The sequence below is a fragment of the Cyclopterus lumpus genome, chromosome 4 (genome assembly GCF_009769545.1).
Source record: "Cyclopterus lumpus isolate fCycLum1 chromosome 4, fCycLum1.pri, whole genome shotgun sequence".
In the NCBI taxonomy this organism is placed as follows: Eukaryota; Metazoa; Chordata; class Actinopteri; order Perciformes; family Cyclopteridae; genus Cyclopterus; species Cyclopterus lumpus.
The window spans coordinates 12615899-12638141 of NC_046969.1; the positions used below are offsets into that span (position 1 = coordinate 12615899).

At 40.5% G+C, this 22243-nt stretch overlaps 1 protein-coding gene across 1 annotated transcript in view; it reads left to right on the forward strand.

Moving 5' to 3' along the window:
* hmcn1 (hemicentin 1) overlaps window positions 1-22243 on the forward strand; it is a 74278-nt gene that overhangs the window by 12661 nt on the left and 39374 nt on the right. The window contains 20 exon segments of the mRNA XM_034530673.1: window positions 2047-2117; window positions 3987-4145; window positions 4253-4375; window positions 5402-5573; window positions 6570-6676; window positions 10712-10832; window positions 10950-11213; window positions 11699-11843; window positions 12763-12884; window positions 15478-15560; window positions 15562-15732; window positions 15734-15749; window positions 18360-18501; window positions 18599-18726; window positions 19090-19203; window positions 19387-19545; window positions 20342-20533; window positions 20610-20705; window positions 21845-21972; window positions 22068-22212. Of these exon segments, the coding sequence (XP_034386564.1) occupies window positions 2047-2117; window positions 3987-4145; window positions 4253-4375; window positions 5402-5573; window positions 6570-6676; window positions 10712-10832; window positions 10950-11213; window positions 11699-11843; window positions 12763-12884; window positions 15478-15560; window positions 15562-15732; window positions 15734-15749; window positions 18360-18501; window positions 18599-18726; window positions 19090-19203; window positions 19387-19545; window positions 20342-20533; window positions 20610-20705; window positions 21845-21972; window positions 22068-22212 (2658 nt within the window).

Consider the following 22243-nt stretch of genomic DNA (forward strand, 5'->3'; position numbering starts at 1 on the left):
CTCTTGGCCATGTTCATGCCTTCTTATCTGATCCTTGTTGTCATCACAGAGAAAGCATTACAACTAGTTCCTCTGTGGAAGCAAGAACACAGCATTAAGCGTTTCCTTATATGGGTCGTCATGTATACTATCCTATGTCCTCAAACATGTTTTTATGTAATACTCAGGTGGTAAATGAGGAATAAAGCTTTTATTTGCCAGAAAAGGTTCTGATATGTTGTGCAAGGGAACCATTGGTTCGACTCTCCAGATCTGGAGGGAACTTTGTATGCAGAAATGAACCTGTAATGATTTCCTTTCTTTTACCCACAATTCATGAGGTGCTCCTGGGCAAGGCACTTAACCCCCAACAGTTCCACTGGACTGATGTAAGCTCCCAGGCAATAATGTTTTTTTTAACTGTTCATCTTTGGCACTGAAGGGGAGCAGGCATGCTCTAATTTATAAATGTAACTAAGAAAGAGAAAATATTGATGAAAAGCAGTGCGCGCGTTGTCTTGATATGTCGTCTCACTCTGTTTGTAGGAGTATTAGCTATGGTTTTCCACAGTTCTGGCGCAAAGACGGTGGCTGTGGTTAGAATCACCGCAACCAAAACAGTCTAAAGAATACTTACAACAGTCATGGCAGCTTCTCCCAGATGGAAAGAGATGTCAACTTTTCCATCTCTCAAAGTTTGGCTCAAGATCCATGTTCCGTTCAGAGCAGCCAGACACATTTCCAGGTTAGTTTTAAAAAAGCGTCTCTGATCGCCGCTAATGTTCCTTCATTCTCCACCTTGAGGATTTACAAGGATGCCAATATATGGGTCTTTTGGAAAAAGCCTTTTCGCTTCTTCGTGTATGTTATTATCGAAATGAAAAGGGCATGCGGAGTGCTTTCAAGAAGAAATGTAAGGTGATGCTGATTGCAAAGAAAATTAACTGCTTATAATTCCTCATTGCAAACTCAACAACCTCAAATGTTTTATTTTAAATAAATTACATTTGACAGAAGGAGAAAAGAAGGTTCTCAATTGTAATTATGTTTAAGGAGTCTCAGCACAAATTTGGGCCCCGGCTTCTGGACAAAATGTCAGACTGTTGTAAAACAGTTCAAACTGTATCCTTTTTCAAAAGTCAGGGATCCTTTGTAATTGCCCTCTCTTCAACAAGGGAAACCTTGTTTTCCAATCTGCTTGCATGTGCAAAACTGCAGCGTGTGTGCCTATATGTATGTGTGTGTGTGTGTGTGTGTGTGTGTGTGTGTGCTTTTTGCAGCCCCTCATCAGGCTCATTCCACAGCACAGCTGCAGTGGCTGAAGTCACACAGTTTGACTCAAGAGGAGGCTTAGCAGCTCATTAACGGATAGAACAAAGTAAGCTAGGAAACAGCAGCGACTACCAACACTGGCAGCGGTACAGAGCACAGGCCACGTCGTCCCTATCTCGAGGTGGTGCTCTACTTTCATGGGACAGTGATTCTGCCAAATCATAATCAGACATTACAATAATAACTGGATGAAAATGTATTTTGTCTGCAAAAGTGCCAATAACGACAATAACGGAAAGGCAGAGAGGATTGTTACAATTAGTCGATAAATCAATTAGTATCTATGTCTGCTCTGTTTTACTGTATATCTCTAATTCTGGTTCAGGACATGTAGGCTATACACGCTTTGGTGCATCAGTGACATAATGACTTGGAAGTCTTTTCATAATTCACATGTCTTTTCATCATCATTATATTTGTCTTGAGAAACATTTTTAGACTATAGTTCCAACCTTGCTTTGCATTGCTCTTTACCTTTATCATCTCATCTGTTAGTCTAGAAGTGTCTTCCTCACATTTCCCTCTTTCTTTCTCTGTTAGTTAAATATATCTCCTTTCCTTGCTGCACTTCATACTGTGACATTGTAATCTGGTCATCCGTATACCTCTGCCAAAAGCAATATTTGGTTAAGGACAAGAATCTGAAAAACAAAAATGCTTCAGTTATTCATCTGATGCAGAGTTCAGCCTGTGGCCCTATTAATCACAGAGCTCTTTCCTTCTGTCTCTTTGCAGAGATTGGACCCGTAACAATCACAACAGACCCCAAGAAGTTCCAGTATGAGCTGAGAGAGCTGTACGTTCAGGTGGGTTCAGAGCTCTCATTCCTCAAACCAAGGCACGGCTGCAGCAGCAACAAGTCATCTGGCCTAGATAAAAGCAGTAGGCTCATACCAGACGGCTGGGTAGGAACATCAGTTTACATCGAATGATGAAAGAAGTTCAAAACAATGCTATTCTTCTTTACTTTTAGAAGAGACTTGCAATTGCTGTAACCATTTTTAGTGTGTTTTCATCCTTCATATACATGTTAGCTAGGGGTTCTAACACTCATGGCGTTGGTCATATGTTGGCCTTACTGTTGCAAATTAATCTTTATCCTATGTTTATTTGCCTTCCTGCGCCATTACAAACAAATGTAGCAACAAAAACAAAGAATGGCTGGAAAGTTAAACAGAGTTCTGCCGAGTTTACATTTTTGTGTAATCACATGGAGAAAGAAAATAAGTTGTACAGAAGGAAGTTGAGCAGAAAGCCTGCTGTGTACTTCTTGAACAAATCAGAATAAATGCAAAGCTGGTACTCTTCATGTCTATGTATGCCAGAGAGCTGGACAGACACGGACAGAGATAAGTAGCATTCAGAGCTCTGTCCTTTGAAGAAAAAGATTTTGGCAAGTGTCTTTGCATCCTTGGCATCTGCCTTCGTTGATCTGGTGTTCGAGCGTGTTGTGTGTAGAATGGAAGAGATCCAGTTTCCTCTCACTTACTGCTTCATTCCTGAGTCTGTTTTTTCCTCCCCTCACCTTTTCACCTGCACAACCCCAGAAGAGGTTTTGGCCAGAGTGCATGGAAAAGATACTCTTTGGAATTGACATTTTTCTTGAAATTGAAAGGTTAAAGGTTATGTTAAGTTAAATGTTAGGCAACGCTACATATTTTTAAGGCACAAGAACAAAAGTGCACAGCGACGTTATCAGGCTCCGTGTAGGGGATAATTGGGCAATGGAGGGGGGGGGGGTTCTTAAAAAACCCTCTCGGCCAACAATCATGGGTCACTCCATTCCAGATGTTACTCTTGGGGTGATGCATATTCGCTAGCTATTGAACCCCTCAGACAGACAGGAATTTGGCGGAGGACAGAGAGACAGACAGAATAGTGGATGAGAAAGACGGATTGAACACTCACAGTCACACATACCGTCACACATTTTCTTTAACTGTGTTGGCTGCGGCTGTCAGTTATGGTTTGAGATATTTTTTACACCCCTTTGTTTATTTTTAATGGCATGTCTTTACACAGTTTATGGATGTGGTATTTCTACCAATTTGATCAAATGTATTTACTGTATACAGCATCAGATTTTAACATGAGACACTGTTCATATATAACAGGTCTAGACTGTACTATTATTTACAGAGACCCAACATTCTCCCATGAACAAGCACTTGGACGACAATGGCAATAAAAACTTGGGTACTGGTAGAACTGGTAGAAACCTTGGGCAGAACCAGGCTCTAGATGGGAGACCATCTACCTTTTGACAGAGGGAGACATAGAGATGTACAGCAACACCAATACTAGCACAACAGCTATAATGATAATATAAATAGGACTAATGGCTATAAATGTTATGGAATGAAGCCCTGAGTCAACACTGTATCAGTAGTTACATAAACACTGTGGGCACTTTAATAGGAATATTTGTACAATCCACTTACTGCCATAACCTCTACTTGTATTATGCCTATAATGTTCAGTTTTGTTGACATTAACATTGTACAGGTAAACCTAATAACATGGTATAACTTTGTATTACCTAGGACTGCATACTTTAATGAACATTAATAACTAAATGTACAGAATACATCAGATCACTATGTTAGTGGCTCTCAAAGTCACACATATATGTTTACATGTACACTATTTGATGATGATATATTTCTCTTTCTCAGGGAGGCGGGGATTGTCCAGAGATGAGCATAGGCGCCATTAAAATTGCCTTGGAGATCTCCTTGCCAGGATCCTTTATTTATGTTTTCACGGACGCCCGTTCCAAAGATTATAAGCTGACCCATGAAGTTCTGCAACTCATTCAGCAGAAACAGTCACAGGTTTGGATATTACTGCAGTATAAAGTACATCACATATAGGATTAAGTGATAAAGAGGTCACATTTGTATGTATGTGTGTGTGTGTGTGTGTGTGTGTGTATGTGTAGGTGGTGTTTGTGCTGACAGGAGACTGTGATGATAGGACTCACATCGGCTACAAGGTTTACGAGGAGATCGCCTCCACCAGCTCTGGACAGGTCTTCCATCTAGACAAGAAACAGGTCAATGAGGTAAGAGTATCACTGAATGGAAACTGCACTTCTGCTCAAGAAGAAATTGTTTTGGTCAAAGTATTCACATAATTTCAGCTTGGCCTGTGTTCTGTTCTGCGGTGTAAATTTAATAGCAGTAGAAGGTTTTACAGCTCTTTCTATGTATTTTGCTGTGTCCCTATTCAAGTCTGGACTCCAGATCAAATGTGCAGGAAACATTGAATTGATTGATGCATGGCGTAGCGCTTTTTAACCTGTCCAAGACATGGACTGGGCAGTGAGTCAAAGCCGGAAGTTTGAACACCTTTACTGTTTTATTACTGTAAGATAAAAGTCCTTGTTTGTGGAGGCATGAGAGTCGTTCTCTATTTGCCCGTAATTTTGGAAATTCTCCCATTTCTCTATTAATCTATTTTATTGATCTTTCTCTGTCTCTCTCGCTTTGTCTTTCTTTTATGTTTGCTCATCAGCAGTGTCATTTTCACTCCTTGTAGGATCAAATGCAACACTACTTTTATATCTTGACCGTGGTTTGGTTTGTTTGCGGTGTTTGTTCTGTGTAAAAATGGATACTAATTCATAACAAATCAAGATTTTTTAAGCATTTGGAATATTTGTGTCAAATCAATCATCTTTTGTGCAGCCAGCTTCACCCTGAGACTTTGACTGTGCTGTATCATTTTACACTCACGTCAGGGGGGGGGGGGGGGGGGGGGGGGGGGGGGGGGGGGGGGGGGGGGGGGGGGGGGGGGCAGCAGGACACGGGGGAATGTTCGAAACCTCCTGATTGCACATGTTGAGGGGATGACCTTACGTGCAGCCGACGGCGTAAATGTATGTGCGTCCGAGTTGGTAGATCATTCATATTTAAGAATGAATAAATGGACTTTGTTTAATAATGTAATTTTCATTTTTTAAACATCGTGATTTTAAAATAGAGTACTTTATTTAGTATGCATACCATGGTAGAGACAGAATACATTTGCCACTCTATAAAATATGTGTTATTCCTGCATTCATTACACTTCTTTCCCTTCACTGTAGGTTCTGAAATGGGTGGAGGAGGCGGTGCAGTCTTCCAAGGTCCACCTGCTGTCCACTGATCACGTCAGTGGGGCCAGCAACACCTGGCAGATGCCCTTTGACCCTAGCCTCAAGGAAGTCACTGTGGCCCTCAGCGGCCCAGCACCTAATATTGAGATAAAAGACCCACAGGGTAAGTGTTACCATACTTCACAGATTGATGTAGCTACCATCATATAATGAATATGTGTATAGATTGGTGACAATATGGATAAGATAGAAACATTAAAAATAAAATAAAAAATATAGATAAGATAGAAAATAGAAAAAATAAAAAATAAAAATAAAAATAAAAAACATGAGTGGAGAAACATAACAAAAGCAGATATTTCACTACAGGGTAAGGGGGCTCATTGACTGGTTTGATGAACATAATATCTCTATTTAACTGAAATATTGTGTATTTGTTGTACATTAATTGGTTATATGCTGATATTGTGTATATTAACTATTACTTATGTTATAAATATGAATATAGTTTTTTTTGCACATGGCAGTAGTGTTTTCATTTTAGTTTGTTGAGTCATTGAAGATCATTTTTCACATGTGAAAGCAAAGACCACAATTGCAGTAAAAAAATTAACAGTAAAATACGTAAATAAAATCCGTGTGGTGGTTTTCCCTTGGCCTGTTATGTTGATGGTATAATGATACAAACAGTGATAATGCTGCATCCACATACTTCCAGCTACAGTAGGTTTTGAACGCAGACAAAGTGTTAACTTCTGGTATTGTGTCAGTCTCTCTAAATCAAAGAGAAGCTTTTTAGACTATTTTAAATTATTGTTCGACAATCATACAGGAGGAATTTAAAGAAGAGGAGGACATGTTACTTTTAGGAAGTTACGCTAACTGTCGAAGTAGAAGTACAGTACACAGACCACATAGAGCTGAATAGTGTCCACACAAAAACAAAACAAAATCTTTGTAGGACGGGATTGATTTCATTCACCTACAGAATGCTGTGAATGCTAAAACCATATCTTGCATCTATATATGTTGACAACTAACGGTCAATATTTTGTATGTAACTTGAAGCCATGCATCAAGAATGTTGAGAATTCATTTATATCAGTCAAAGCTGCAGATCAGGTGAATAAACATGTCAGTGTTCGTGTTTGGCCTCCAGGGAAGCTCATGGGGAAGAGTGACGGCCTGACTGAGCTCCTGCACATTCCCAACTCTGCAAAAGTAGTCAACATCAAGGACCCACAGCCTGGGATGTGGTCTATCAAGGTAAACAATTCATTCTTTCAGGGACTGTGTGCACAATTACAGGCTTTTATTAACAATTCCCAGAGCTGAGCTGTCTTTAAAGAAGACTTACTGCAAATAGTTCAGTAGTGTAACCTTGAAATTAGATCACAACTGTGAGGAAGTTGTGCCCTTGAGGAAGGTTCTTAGGTTGAATTACAGCTGTGATATATCCGCATGTTGAGATACAGCGATATGTTTTCACGTCTGGTGAAAGCTTCTCTGACTAAACAAAAACTTAATCAGAAAGACACTTTTGAGCACTGAGATGATTTTTAAGACGGCCCTGGTAGAGGAAGATAAAGTGTGTTCAAGGACACTGCTGTCAAGACAACGTGCTGACAGCAGTACATCTTTGTTTGGGGTCCCTTTGCTGTTGTTTGCCCCTTGCAGAGTTGAAGGTGTTGGCACCCGGCTGACGTGGTAATGCTAAAAAGATCACACATTGGACCGCCCGCACTGTCAATGCCAGATGTTGAGAAATGACAAGCATTTTTACACGAGTGATTTGTTGACGGGGCCCCGGTGGCCCCTGTATTCTCTATGGACTCCTTCTAGGACACTTTTCCTCATCTCTGCATAACTGTGTTATGTGTTTGATTTACAGGGAAAGGGATTCGATGGAAAACTGTGTAATCTCTGAGTTTCATTTAAAGAAAAATGCAGTTTTGAGAATAACTGGATAAAGATTGGGTTTTCCATGATTTGTTCTGGCACTTCCACACTTCTAGGCACTTTTTTATTCATGTGCAACATGAAACTTCCACAAAAACAATTACAATGTCTCTTTCTTGTTGTGCCTCTTATTCTTGCAAAAGCATATTGATGCTTTTGGAATCCCCTCTCAGTAGGCACTGGCAGTAATGACAGTGTGGGGCAAACGTTCAAAGTTTCAATTGCATATATTTAAATTTTTGGGATGTAAAAAGTAACATGAATGGGGAATGCACATTTAATCAGTAAGGCATTTTTGTCTGCACTTAACCCACAGGTTAATCTCATGCTGTGGTCTCTCTATAAACACTGGTGTAAGTAGGCCTTTCTCGGTTCACACAGAAAAACTGGCAGGAGCTCAACATTTCTTGCTGTAGATGTCTTTTTCCTTTGGGGTCTTAGAGACTAAAAAACACTTGCAGTATGTTGCGTTACCGCTCGCTGGCAGACCTTTTTTCAGTTCCTGATTGATTGTTTAGATTGGACATTTGGCCTTCAAAACACCTTGGGGTTACTTGTTCAATGCTCAAAGATGAACAGTGCTGCGTCACTGTGTGCTGTCTTTAATATCAGCTTAAAGCTTTGATTGAGGTCCTTGATTTCTTTTCACATATGGTGAGCTGTACCATCCTCCTGTCTCATTTGTGCCTCTCATTTCACTCCCTGTCTCATCAAACATCCTGAGTCTCTCTCTGTCTTTTCCTCTTCCTCCCAACGCATTTACTCCTCCAATTATCTCCCTCGGAGAATAGGCGGATTCTCCCCCCCCCCCCCCCCCCCCCCCCCATTGCTCAACTTGGACATTGCCTTTTTTAACCTCAGTCCCCCACACCACTCTTTCTGGCTTGCAAGCTGAAAATATCTCCCTCTCATCCGCAGCCTTGTTTCCCAGGACATTGAAAGAAATGTGGATAAATACTTTTGGGGGATTTCACTGTTCTGCCATGCTGGGTTTCAGTAAGGCTAATAGACCATGACACCCCAGTGTAAGAACCAGGACATAGATTGTGTGTGAAAAGGAATTTGATTCATTTTAATCTGCCTTTAATTGGATGTTGTGGTGTAGAAGGTGGGCTCAGTTTTGCCCCTACTTTACATTCACTTTGTGCTGAATTCAGTATATTCTACAACTGTTACTCAGTGCAATCAATGTGCAACAAATTATGTAATTTTCTGTTTCTCACTAGGAGAAAATGATACTAGATGAGCACAGACAGATGCCAGTTACTCAGTGACCCTGTTGTCAGTTTCTAATGTGAACACACTGCCACATTTAAAGAAAGAAAGAAAGTTCTTCATTGGTAGTGAATAGCTCTTCTTTTTGTCCTTTGTAGTAGTAGTAGTAGTTAGTGTTAGTGTGTGCTAGTGTGTGTGTGACTGTGTGTGTGTGTTTGTGTATAAGCGTTTAAATATGAGTCACCGAGGTGAGACTTCTTCGTGCTGCATTTAAAAAAATAAAAAGTTCTTCATTGGTAGTGAATAGCTCTTCTTTTTGTCCTTTGTGTTAGTGTGTGTGCGTGTTAGTGTGTGCGCTAGTGTGTGTGCAACTGTGTGTGTGTGTGTGTGTTTGTGTGTAAGCGTTTAAATATGAGTCACCCAGGTGAGACTTCTTCGTGCTGCAGTGACCTCAGCATTGATGAGTACATTTAAGCTGAATTTAATTTAATTGTCCATGACGATAGTTTGTAAAGGCTATAATTTTAAAAGCATGCAAACAGCTCAAAGGGCGAGCGCCGGCAACCTTCCCTCCTCTTGTTCTTTGAGTCTGTGTTCTGCTCCTGTCTCTTCTCATATGATTTGTTCTAGTGTGTATACAGCAGCCAGGTATCCTGCTGAACACAAAACTAAACATAGCATCATTTGAATAATGGGCGAAAGGACCAAATGGTTAGACAATGTTTTTGAACTTCACACAACATTTTCAAGTGAACTCCATCATGCTCCCTCCTGCTGCTTGATGATTATGTTTTGAGATCATGTTTTACAAATTAGGTTTTAGATTGCTATGATATATTTTTCACACACAATAGACTTACTGTAAATCCCTAAAGCCCTAAAAACACGTGTGTCATTGAGAGTGAAATTTATACCATGCCGGCAGATCAAGTGAAATGTATTGGTATTATGGACATAGATAGAAAGGCAATTCAAAGCACTTCGGATCATAATAGTTTGTCTAGGCCAGTTAAGCAGTTTTCTCTTTGCATGTGTTCTAAAGAATCACATCAGAAGGTGTTCAGTGTAAATGATCTGATCCCGTCTATACACGTACTGATTGAACTGCGTGAGGGTGTGTTTGAGACTGGTCAATCTGTCCGGTTGGGTGTGAAATTGGGGAATGGGTAGCTCAAATGACAGGGACCCTTCTTGTCTTTGGTAAGAGCTTGACCTTTAAGGGACCTCTCCCCTAATTACGGCCTCATTTACAACCAACTAATGACCCGGGGTAATTCCATGGCAGCCATTAAAGCAGGTTTGATGACCACGACATGTATTGTTTTTCATGATGGCAGGCATTAGCATTTAACGCTGTGCCGGATCCCCTTTGTCCTGCTATCACCTCCAGTTTTGTATGTGTCTGCTTAAGTGCACCGCTTTACCCAGTTTCGTGGTTTTCTTTTCTCGGGGAATTTCAGTTTCTGCCAGGTAGAACTCAGTAATTGTAAAATACAGTAAATCCACACATTCTCTTTAATTTCAGGCAATTGCAAATGACAGTGTAGGTATGCATGCCTGCATTGTGAGCCAATCTCTGTGACAGCTCCAAGGTGTTTTACCTAAGATGAGGAGTTTCCACCACTCACCAACCTATATTTCATTGTAATTACTCTGTCTCTATTTCTTCAGGGCTTCAAAAGACCTCCACGCGATGATCACCACATGATGCGCTCTTTGATTATAGTGGTTGTGTTTGTTTAATTAAAGTATGAATGTCAGACTGAATGGGTCATCTCTGAATTCGACAGTCAGCCATGACTTGCTTAGAGTGGCTTGTCTATACATGCAAAGATGGTTGATGTACAGAAGGCTTTTACATAACAGTCCCAGTGCTGCGGCTGTTATTTAGACCACTCAGTTCTGCCTTTGATGAAAAAAACTCTTCTATATTTTGTTTTCTTGAGTTATATAAACTGTATCACCATCAAGTGTCAGTCGGGGTTTTTGACCAAATCAATTCGTACCAACGATCGTATACTACTTAGTTTTAAAATAATAAATATGTGAATAGAAACACAGATGTACGAACCAGTAGTCATGGAGATAATTATCAGTAAATATACATGTCCCCTTTCTTTAATACAGACCTCTAGTGAAGGAAGACACTCAGTCCGTATCTCAGGTCTCAGCAACATTGACTTCCGAGCTGGGTTTTCCAGAAAGCCCACCCTGGACTTCAAAAAGGCCTCCAGTAGGCCAGTTCAAGGTGAGTGAGGTCAAACAAAATGACACCAGCACAACCGTTTGCTTAAGTTCGCCTGTTCTGTTCACTTATACCTTTTAGCTTTTGGACAGTATACTGTATGTCATATGGTCTTTCCAGGTATTCCCACACACATCCTTCTGAACACCACTGGACTTTCACCTCCTGCTCGAGCTGACAGGATAGAGCTCCTGTCAATAAAGGGCGAAGTGATCAAAACTTTGCCAATCCGTTACTACCCTGACCGCAAGCCATTCGGCCTCTGGAACATCACAGAGTTCATTCCACCCAACGAGGCCTTCTTCCTGCGAATGACGGGATATGACCGGGACGGTTTCCCATTCCAGAGAGTCTCCAGTGTTTCCTTCTCAAGCATTATACCTGGTCAGTGATGTCACCCATATTTAGATGTGTGGAATTATTTAGTAATTTAAAAGATTCATTTTCTTTTTGCCTTCATCTCTTTTAGTGTATATATATTTTACATATTTTGCACATTTTGCACACTCCGTTTACATTTAATTTAATTAAATTTCCTTAATACACACTGCACAGTTATTTGTATTCTATTGTGTATATATATATATATATATATATATATATATATATCATCCCTGTTCTTATATTTTATTTTATTTTATTTTGTGTGTTTAGTTTATTTAGTCTATTCCATTTGGTGTCTGTAAAGTGTTAAGCGCTACTATGACAACAAATTTCCGCTTGAGGATTAATAAAGAAAATATATCTATCTTTCTATCTATCTATCTATCTATCTATCTATCTATCTATCTATCTATCTATCTATCTATCTATCTATCTATCTATCTATCTATCTATCTATCTATCTATCTATCTATCTATCTATCTAGTTGCCCCTAAGGTGCTGATGCCGGCCACAAGTCATGGTTATTACCTGCAGAGAGGGCTGTCCCACTGCCAGGTAGAGAGCCTGATCCCCTTCACTCTGCGCTTCAGTAGGGATGGAAGACGACTTGGGGTGGACCAGCTCTTCAGGTGAGCAGGGTGGAGGGGAGGGTGGGAGAGAGGCTACATTTATTTTATTAACATTAATTAATGTTAATTTTATTAATATAGCCTGACATCGAAAATGTGCTACAAGGGGGTTTACAGACTGTGCAGCATACAACACTTAAACCCTCTATCCTAACTCTTACAAGACAGATAGGGGACCCCTCCTCTGTTAAATATCAGGAGAGAAAAAACATGCTCTGTAAAGTAATTACCTCTGCCAAAACGAATTAACTGTCAATATATGCCAGTTACAAGTGATTGTACCTTTTATCATAAGGTTGTTTTATCCATGTCCTATTGCCAAACCTGTGTAAAGTCAGAAGTATAACCCATTTATTTGGCTGTGACGTGGAATACATCTGTTAAAGTCTTAGCCACCTTCTGCAACACATGTTTAGTCAGAACTGTATTTGTTCAGGAGGCTGGATGTGTTGCCCTTCTACTACCTTAGTAGTAGGTTTTGGAAAGCTATGCAGTCAAGTTCAAGCTGGAAATTAGCTCCACAGATGCACTGTGGTGTTGGATTGGGACAAGAATGAAGGGTTCACCCCTTGTTCTCTCAGCTGAGAGTTTGATGATGATATGATAGTCTGCTCCGTCATCACATGGTGAGAAACCATAACACTTTGGCCAACGGCAGATGGTTCCACATTTCATGCACATCTATTGAAACTTTCTGAGAGGTTACTCTCCCTGCAGGCCGAAAGACAAACAGAACGGATCCAAACTGTGCTTTGGACACAGACTCTGTTCTAACTTTACTTCATCACCTGCATGACTAAATCTGATTGGATTTTCCACCAGATCGAGGGATGAGTTAGTCGCACATAAAATGTATTCAACATCATTCTCAGGGAATAGTGAAGATAAAGGTATTAAGCTTTCTTCCTTTCGATTCTAGTGAGTCCGACAATGCATCATGGGTGATAGCCCAGGTAACTCTGAAGGATGAGGACTACTACGAGTGTATTGCTATCAGCAGTGCTGGGACAGGAAGAGCTCGCACCTTCCTAGATGTATCAGGTAAGCACACATACTAGGACTCAATCACCCTGTCACAGGATGACAACAGGCAACTTATTCAACATACTTGATTACAAGCAGACACAACACACAGTCCTAAGAACATCTAAACTCTGTTGTCAGCACAACTATAAACTAGTATCCATACTATTAAAATAAATGAACTGAAGCAAAATTAATAATTTACAGAATATGATGGAGTTTTGTGTAGGGTATTGAGCAATTTGAAATCCAACTCAAATCCTTTGTTCTCTTTTAAGAGAAAATAATTGAAAGCCAAAAAGGGGATATTTACTTCAATGTAATATCTGTATTAATATTGTTCCTTCCTCTTCAATACCATTAACAACACGTTATCTGCCCATGACATGTAAGTCAGTTTACTTTGACATCGGCACTCTGGCAGCCTGCCAGCTGCTGTCCGTCAAACACAGACACAGAGATGCCCCTCCAGACAAAAAAAGGAGTATTTCAAATTTTTCGCAACATTTTTTTTTTTCTCCTTTCAGGAATAAAAGAGAAAAATGAAATAATGGTTGGGAAAAACACATTTATATCATTTTTCACAAAAGTAATGACTTTTTTATACTGATTCATGTTTAGAACTTACATCTTACAGTCTAAAGACGCAAAATACTTTGAGCTAAATGATGCAGCAAGAAGTTTATGTCATGCTCGATAGGTTTCCACACACGCTCACACACACAAACTCACACTTGACTTTGGAATCCAAGCAGCAGTTGATGTGGGTTTGATTTCACTGGGTTCAAGGTCTCCTGCTGTGGATCACACGCAGAGAACCTGCATGTTGGCAGAATGAATGTTGTTTTAAGGAAAATGTGACCCTAACATGATATTATAATCTATGCCTCTCAGCGATCATGTCATAAGGTTTATGGTATGATTTGTGTGCCTGATTTGTAAGTAAAGGAATGTAAATATGATTTAAGCTGAGAATACATATAAAGCTGTAGGTAAGTTCCGGGTTGTGGATCAACAGTAATGGTATACTGTAGTTTAGGTGACTATACTCTTCTACACTTTCAATACAACAGCAGGACAATGATAAATGCATAACAATTGACGATCTCACAGAGAAATTCATAATCCATGTAATAAATTACTTGCATGGTTCATTTTGTTATCATCAGGATGTCAAAGATTTAAGCACAGACAAAACCAGTGGGATCATATAAGGATTTATACTTTTAATTATACCGCTGGGGAAAACACAAAGACATTTTTGCCTTTTCCAAAATCCTTCGTAGTGCGTTTTTTTTCTTCTCCAACTGAAGCTCTTTCCATTTTGAGACCCCAGAATCTGACACCACATGAGTTCCAATGCTGTAGGTAAACGTCTCTTTGTCCAAATGTTGCTTTCCAAAAAAACGTCCTGCTTTGTGAAATTCACTGGAGCTCCATCAACATGATGAATGCCAAGCAGAAAGGAAGAAGGTGAAATGCTGAGAAAGAGAGAGTGAGAGGTAGTTGAAAGACCGCTTTGGGAAACTGAAGAAGGAGAGAGGGAGCCAGGCAGGGATCTGTGTAATGTCCTAAACGTAAGTCATTATTTTAACTCACCCACCATGTCCAAAGGTGGAGAGTCTTAATTTCTCCATCTTTTGACCTCTTATGACTTCTCTACAGTTGGGTGATGTTAATCCTTCTTAGTCACCAACTCCAGCCTTTGTCAGTGATATTCTGAACAGTATTACAAACCTCCACACCTAACATTTGAACACACAGAAAACACATATAATACCCGCTCAGTTGCCAAGTTATGTCATCCTAATTCCAAGGACCTGTGCTTAAATTCTCCAGCAATCCTCCTTGTATCAGTTGCCAACGCCTTTGCTACCTCTTTGTGCCCCCATCTTCTCTTTCTCTCTCCTTTTATAAAAAGGCTGAAGATGAACATCATTCTAATAGGAGATGTTAAAGAAAATTACATTTCTGTTGCACACATCTAAGATAACCTACATGGATACCTTTTTACAAAGTACAAACAAATGCTTACATCTAAGCACCCACTGTAGTTTAGAAAATGCACATATGAGGATTAGAGAAGACATCAGTTTGCTGCATTTGATGATGAAATATGTATTTTTTAAACTGCTTGTGCAGATGATAAAGGTTTCTCCAAGACGAGGGCTACTTTTGTACAAACTGTGAAAACAGTTACACTTTTTTTTTTTATTTACGTTTTTGTTAAAGGGTACTTTAAGCAACTTTAATATTGTATTATCATAAGTTGGTAGACAGATTAAATAAAGAATAGTCAAGATCAAAGCAGGTATAGGTTCAGCTCCGTTAATGACTTATTCCTGTATTTCGCATAATGCAACTGGAAGGCTTCTTTCCTTAGAACCTTTTAGCCCGGTAACACCAACAATGTATGTTCCTTCTCAGATTTTTACTAAATGTTAGTTTACCAAAAATTAGTTTGGTCTGCAAAATTGTTCTCCATGACTGCAAAAATATCCATGTCTCTACAGATGTGACATCAAGAAAGTGACAACTTGCTCTGAATTCCTGTTTAGCCTTTTTTGATCATATAAAGTTCCTGCCATCAACATATTTCCTCATTGTGCAGAGCCGCCTCCAGCCATCACAGTTGAGGGCAATGTCACCGTGTCTCCTGGCTCCCGTGCTGTCCTCACCTGCCACGTCGTCAGCTACGGTCAGCTTCAACCTCACCTGGCTGAGAGGAGGTCACGATGCCCGCCTGAACCCACAGGTGCACGTCTTGACCAACCTCTCGCTACAGGTGTCCGCCGTGACCCCAGATCACTCGGGCTGGTATGAATGCATGGCGACAAACGAAGGAGGGGTGCGGGCAGAGCGAATTCTACCTCACTGTGCAAGGTGAGGAGTGTGTGTTTATGTCTTTAATGTGATTCTGTGGTGTACGATTGTGTGAGAAATAACAAATACACATCAGCCTACAACAACTGGGTCTAATAGAGCACAGTTGAACTGTAGTCTTGTTGCTGGTGTATGTGCGTGTGCTTGTGAGACTTTTCTTGTTCGTGATTTACACCCCGGGGGAACGAACTCTTGGCAAACACATCACCCTTCCCAAATGCACCATTGTGTCCCAAGTGCCCCCCTCCCTTCTTCCCTCCCTAGCTCCCTATAATTCACCCTAATGCTTTATGGGATGTGTGAATATTATTTATGCCTGACTCTCAGGCAGCGCTAAAGTAGAGTTTTCCATCTCCAGACAGCTCTCATAGTCCTTTTTCTAACACTTCACTGACACTGAATCAGGAACACTTTGTTGGACAGAGTATCCCTGGCTATCTGGCCAGCACCACAGCATCGGCCCGAGCTTGGACAGGAAATGCCGATGTAATAAAGCAACTAAAACCTGCCATTGGCAGATGATTTCAGCCAGAACCCATTGACAATAATCCAGAAGGTACAGAGGATTTAAAGAAAGTAAGTGAGAGCAGCGAAGAAGCTTTGTTTTACATAATCCAATCCAAATGGACATCCGGTATTTACTTTGAAGAAGTTAATAGAAAGAACATCTGCTGCTCACTGTCGCCTAAATCCCTCCTTCTATGTGTCCTTCCAGGTCTTGATGCGTTGAAACTTATAGATCAACAAAGAAATAACTTCACTTCACCTTAAGCTGTTTTGTTTTTTTATACACATTTTTCTTGAGTAATTGAAAAGTTCACTGTAATTTAAGAGAACAGTTCTCTATGGAAGGTAAAGTACAATAACAGATTGAAAAATGGCAGGTTTAATACCAGTGCTGCAGACAGGGTTGGAGAGGAGCTCTGTCATTTGGCTTTTCTCACTGAGAAGTGAGTTGGTATCACAATTGACCCAAAAACATCTTTCCTGGTTCAACTGGATTTCTTTCTCTTCATATCTCCTCACCTGTTCATTTTTCACACCATCCTGCCATTAAGTTTTTTGTTATTCTTTTCTTGAACCAATTTCTTACTGCTTCTTTAAGATGATTTTCTTGCCTCATCTCTTTTTCTCTCTCAAACATCTGTCAGCAAGCCCTTAGGGTTTCCTAATCACCCCCTGGTCAGACCCATCCTAGTTATTAGTCTCACTTTGAAGTGCGTAAAGTCTGCTGACGTCTTACAACACTTGGACAGAATACAGTGGAACTTGTTCTGTATGGCCACATGCCAACAGAAATAGGATAAAGAGGATTTATAGCTGATTCTTGTTGTTTTAGTGTGGATGTAAATCTTTATGAAAACAACCTGAAAACAATACTGTGGATACACATTGTCGATAGTCAAAAGAAAACATGGGTACGTTTGGATGCATTGTAAGAGGGAGTGAATGTACATGAGAGAGGCAGGAAGGAAGAAAAGGCAGCAGGTAATGAGCAGAGTGCTAAAGACAGGCTTCTTTTTGAAACATTGAGGGCTGCTGCTCAGTCAAAGTAGGACAATATGTCTTCCTTCTGAGGAACCTCCTTGTTCCTGAACTCAGAGGTATCCCTGCGCCCCTCAGGGCAGGGTGACCTCACGAGATGGGAAAGGCAATTGAGAGGAGAGGCCGGCTTGGCTGTAAGCTGTTGTACCTTTGATCTTGTCCGAGTCGTACATCCAGCACCGTACAGCCTGAGGCACTGAGGTTAAGAACAATACGGGGACAGGTTGAGGTATTTCATTTTCTGAAAATAACACAAGAAATCCCTCTCTGACATCTTAGATGGACACAAATCGTTATTTGCTTGTTTTGGAAGCATACTGTTTCTCCACTGAGAGGACTACACACTGTATTTTCTACAGATTGGAAAGGTCAGACTCTGGAGAGGTTTTTGGCAGTGGAAATAGAGCAGAGAAAACATGGCCTTGAAGGGATGAATTACAGTACACATCATGAATCCATTGAAAAATAGTTTACGATTCCCCAGCTTCTCTGGGTCTAGGTTCAATATTCCTGCCTGTTTTACCAATAGATACGAAGTGAGGGGGAAAGATATGCTGTGAAACATTATTAATTGTAGTAACAGCCATCACTCCTCCTGCTACAGGGTCAATAACAGTGTATGCTCTGTTACATCTTATGACTGTGCCTGATGTCAGGGTTATAGAAGAAGTTCCTGACTTGCATGTAAAGGTCCAGCACATCATAAACAACACCTTATGTACTAATATGTCATTTGTATGTGACATTTCTCCAAGCCAAAGTCACTCACATTCTTAATGATGGAAATGATCATCATCAAAGAAAAGAAGCCCCAAATCAACTGTAAAAACGATTGAAGACATTTATTTGGTTTTTACTTTTACATATTTGTATTGTGACTGTTTTAAAGATATATTATTGAGTAATTGATTCAATTTAGCCAGTGCAACTATCACAGTATACTAAGTCAACTGAGTGACTGAATTAGACGAATATTGATTCATATTTTGATCTGGAAAATGTGTATCTTTGTAGCTCTCTTTTCCTCTAATAAAATGATATCCTATCTTATATATTTTCCTTTAGAGGTGCCCAGAGCTTCAGTAGAGCCCCGGAATCAAACCTTTACAGCAGGAGAGGAAATGAGGATCAGATGCTCGGCCAGCGGCTACCCTCCACCCCGTCTGGTCTGGACCCACAATGACATGTTCATCACGGCGTCCAGCAGGTGAATTCATCTCATTTCACATGAATACATTTGAGGACATTCAATGTTCTTCTGTCTCAGATACTGAAGTACTGAATTGTGTATTTTGCGTTTTCAGACACAGGATGACTTCTGATGGCACACTAGTTATAAGAAACATGGAGAGAAAGGATGGAGGAGTGTATGCCTGTCTGGCCAGCAACAAGGCTGGAACAGACACGGTGACCTCCATCCTCACTTATATTGGTGAGTGCCTAAAGCATTATTATTAGGTCACAGGGACCTGGAGCCAATCCCAGCTGATATTTTTGAGAGGCGGGTTACACCCCGGTCAGGTTGCCAGTCAATCACACACACATACAAATATAGAGACAGGCGACCATTCACGCTTACATTCACACCTACAGCAATAACTAGTCTCAGATTAACCTAACCTGCATTTTTTTGGACTGTGGGAGAAAACTGGAGCACCCACAAACAAATTAAATAAACATGCAGTCAAATGGAAATCAACAAAACAGACATTTAATTAAATATGCACATCTGCATTTCGATTTGCTCTCTCTATCAAACTGATGTTCGATCTGTTTAACAATCCTCCTTCCCTAGAATCTCCTGTGGTGAAAGTGGCTTTGGGGGATATTCTCATCGGCATTGGAGAAACCACAGTGATGGCCTGTAGTGCGTCTGGAATCCCACAGCCTGAGATCTGGTGGTACAAAGGTAACACCTGAGCAGAAGAAGGATAAGGATCAACAACAATAACAGTATTTGGACATTTGTATATTCTGGACAAACTCAAAAACAAAAACTATGAATAAATATTAAAAGTTCAGCGTGTTGATCACACAATCCAAATAAGAGTCAAGCTGACCACACTCCACTGTTGCTTGCTCTATTAACTAGGTGATGTCCAGCTGCATTCATCATCCCTGTTGGACGTGGACGCGTTAGGAGGTTTACTGACAATCAAGGAGACCGAGGATGTCGATGCTGGAGATTACACCTGCGTAGCTGTCAATGCTGCTGGCAGCTCGTCAGGAAAGATCTCTCTGGATGTCGGAGGTGAGGGTGGCACCAAGTTCAGTTGTAAAAAGCATGCATATATAATATATAGGGAGATTACAACTTGTGCACCTGTACCATAGGTGTCAATGTGCAGACTGCAGAGTTTGGAAGTGATGACGTCCTTTCTTGTTTCTTGTGTTGCAATGTTGCTACAGTTGGCTGTTTCATGATATGCTTGCTAGACCCTTAAACCCTAAAAGGTCAATGAATTGGGTGTTATGGCTGATGTCTGTTTATAATCATACAAAGGCTGCTTTGGTGCAGGTAATGAACGATGCCTTTGCACAACATGTCTGGTTTAAAGCTAAACAGGGTTACACAGGAGTGTGTCAATATCCATGTGTACTTAACTGTGCCAGCTACACTTTTGCGCATGCTCAGAATATTAAAATAAATGTGTAAAATATATAAAGGAACCAACAATTTGTAAAATAATTGAAGACATTGTTATTGTTATTTCATCATTCAATTTTCATAATAACTGAATTCGTTATAGACATTTAATAGATTAATAGATGTCTATTATAAAATAACAATGAAGTCCTATGAAACTACACTATTAAATACAATATATTTGTTATTCAAGTGGTTATTTGTGTTATAATTACTTATTTAATGTTGAACAATTTGGCACTCCATATTCACATCGTTTAGTACGTCTGTTCCTAAAATCAGTAGCGAACTAGCCAAGCTTACATGATGGACAGGTTGATTGTCTGTAGAATGCAATACAGATGGATGGGTATCCCCAACACCTTTTGACCTTTTCCTTCTTCGACCTTCATGGTTCCAGCCGCACCCAAGTTCACCCGCGAGCCAACCGATGTGGCGTCTGACATCGGCTCCAAAGTGACCTTGCTGTGCCTCGCCCAAGGTCACCCCGAACCGCAGGTCACCTGGAAGAGAGAGGATGGACTTCCAATTTTCAACAGGCCCCGTGCATTTGGCACTATTACACGGAGCAGGGGAGGTCTACATATCACCAGTGAGTTTTCTAGTGGGGAAACACTTTACACATGAAATTCTCTACAAGTATGCCTCCATAAATATCCCTTTTTCAGACCTGTGGGTGGAAGATGAGGCGATATATGTCTGTGAGGCTCACAATCACTTTGGCAGGATTCAGGCCCAGGCAAGGATCACAGTGACTGGACTGGGTAAGTGCAAGTCTTGCCTCTCGGACTCTTTTTATTTATTTATTTATTATCTTCACTTAATTTTCATAACAAAGCTAGTATTCACAGAAATACAGCAAGCATTGTACTTTTGTATTTCCATCTGATCTCTCATTGATTTATTGATTCATTCATTATCTTGAAAATCCCCCAAGGCAATTTAATATGGGTTTGCTGAATGAAAACAAAAAGCTTAGATCGGCCTGTCTGTGCATATACATACTTACACATGCTCACATTACTTTTAACTGATTATGCATTGTTTTGTCTATTCAAAGATCATATCTACCCTCCATGTCCAATACACTGTCTAAAACCTCAAATAGTACCGTTGAGTACTTATGTGCTGTATGTCCTTGTGAGTGTGTGTGTGTGTGTGTGTGTGTCTCTGTTTCAGTCTTTACACGTGAGTGTGAGTTCATTAGCACATTTCAGTGGGTGTGTTTGAACACATGGGCCTTGTTAACCACTGTTTCTATTACATCGTTTTCTTTACAGTGGAAACACACTGAGCTCTTATATGTGGGCCAAAGGTTAGAAACCACAGACCCACCCAGATGACATACATTACTGCCCCACTGCCCCATTTCCCTACTGACAACGTTGCCTCATGACATACACACGTCCAATGCACACAACCAATGCAGAAGCACATGTAAAGTACCTTCTTTGGACAATGGTGGAAGTAGGGAGCAAGACAGTTGGCATGCATGTGTATGTGTGTGTGAGGTTGTGTTCACAGGTCATTCAGGGCGGTCGTCAAATTCCCCTTGACAACACCCTGTTGTCTATCACAGCCGACACAGATACCATCAGCATTGTCTGCGTGAACACAGCCAAACCATTTAGACAAAAGGGATACCATTACGCGTGTCTGTTTATGAGTTTAGGGATGGATATGCATGTGTGAGGGAAGGTACAGGTGTGTTGATACGTTTAGCAGCTGTTGAAAATGTATACTGTATATGCTATATTGTTAGTGTGTTTATAGCAACTATGCATTCCCTCTTGATCATACATCACACACGCAACACACACACACTTACTTAGTTAAAGGCCTATGATCATATCATTTTGTATTTTTTTTACATACGCCCTGTATAATTGTTTGTAATCTGCAGTCTCGCCTGTCATGGCGATGAGTCCGGCTGTACTCGGTGTAATCGAGGACCAGCAGGTGACTTTGCCCTGTGTGCTATTGGCTGGGAATCCGCTGCCTGAGAGGCAGTGGCTACACAACTACGGCTTGGTGAGGTTACAGAGAGTTTACCGTTTTTAATATATGTCTTCATTTTAAATAGCCATGATTTCATTTGGACCTATTTGAACCTACAAATCTTCCAGGTGACCTCAGACCAGTATGTGACAGTGAGGAGGGATGGCAGTCTGCATATTGAGAGGGTCCGGCTGGACGATGCGGGGGACTACACCTGTTTGGCTGAAAACGTTATTGGGGCCACCAACCATACCACCACTGTCAACGTCTATGGTATGAATACAAACTATATATTGATGTGCAA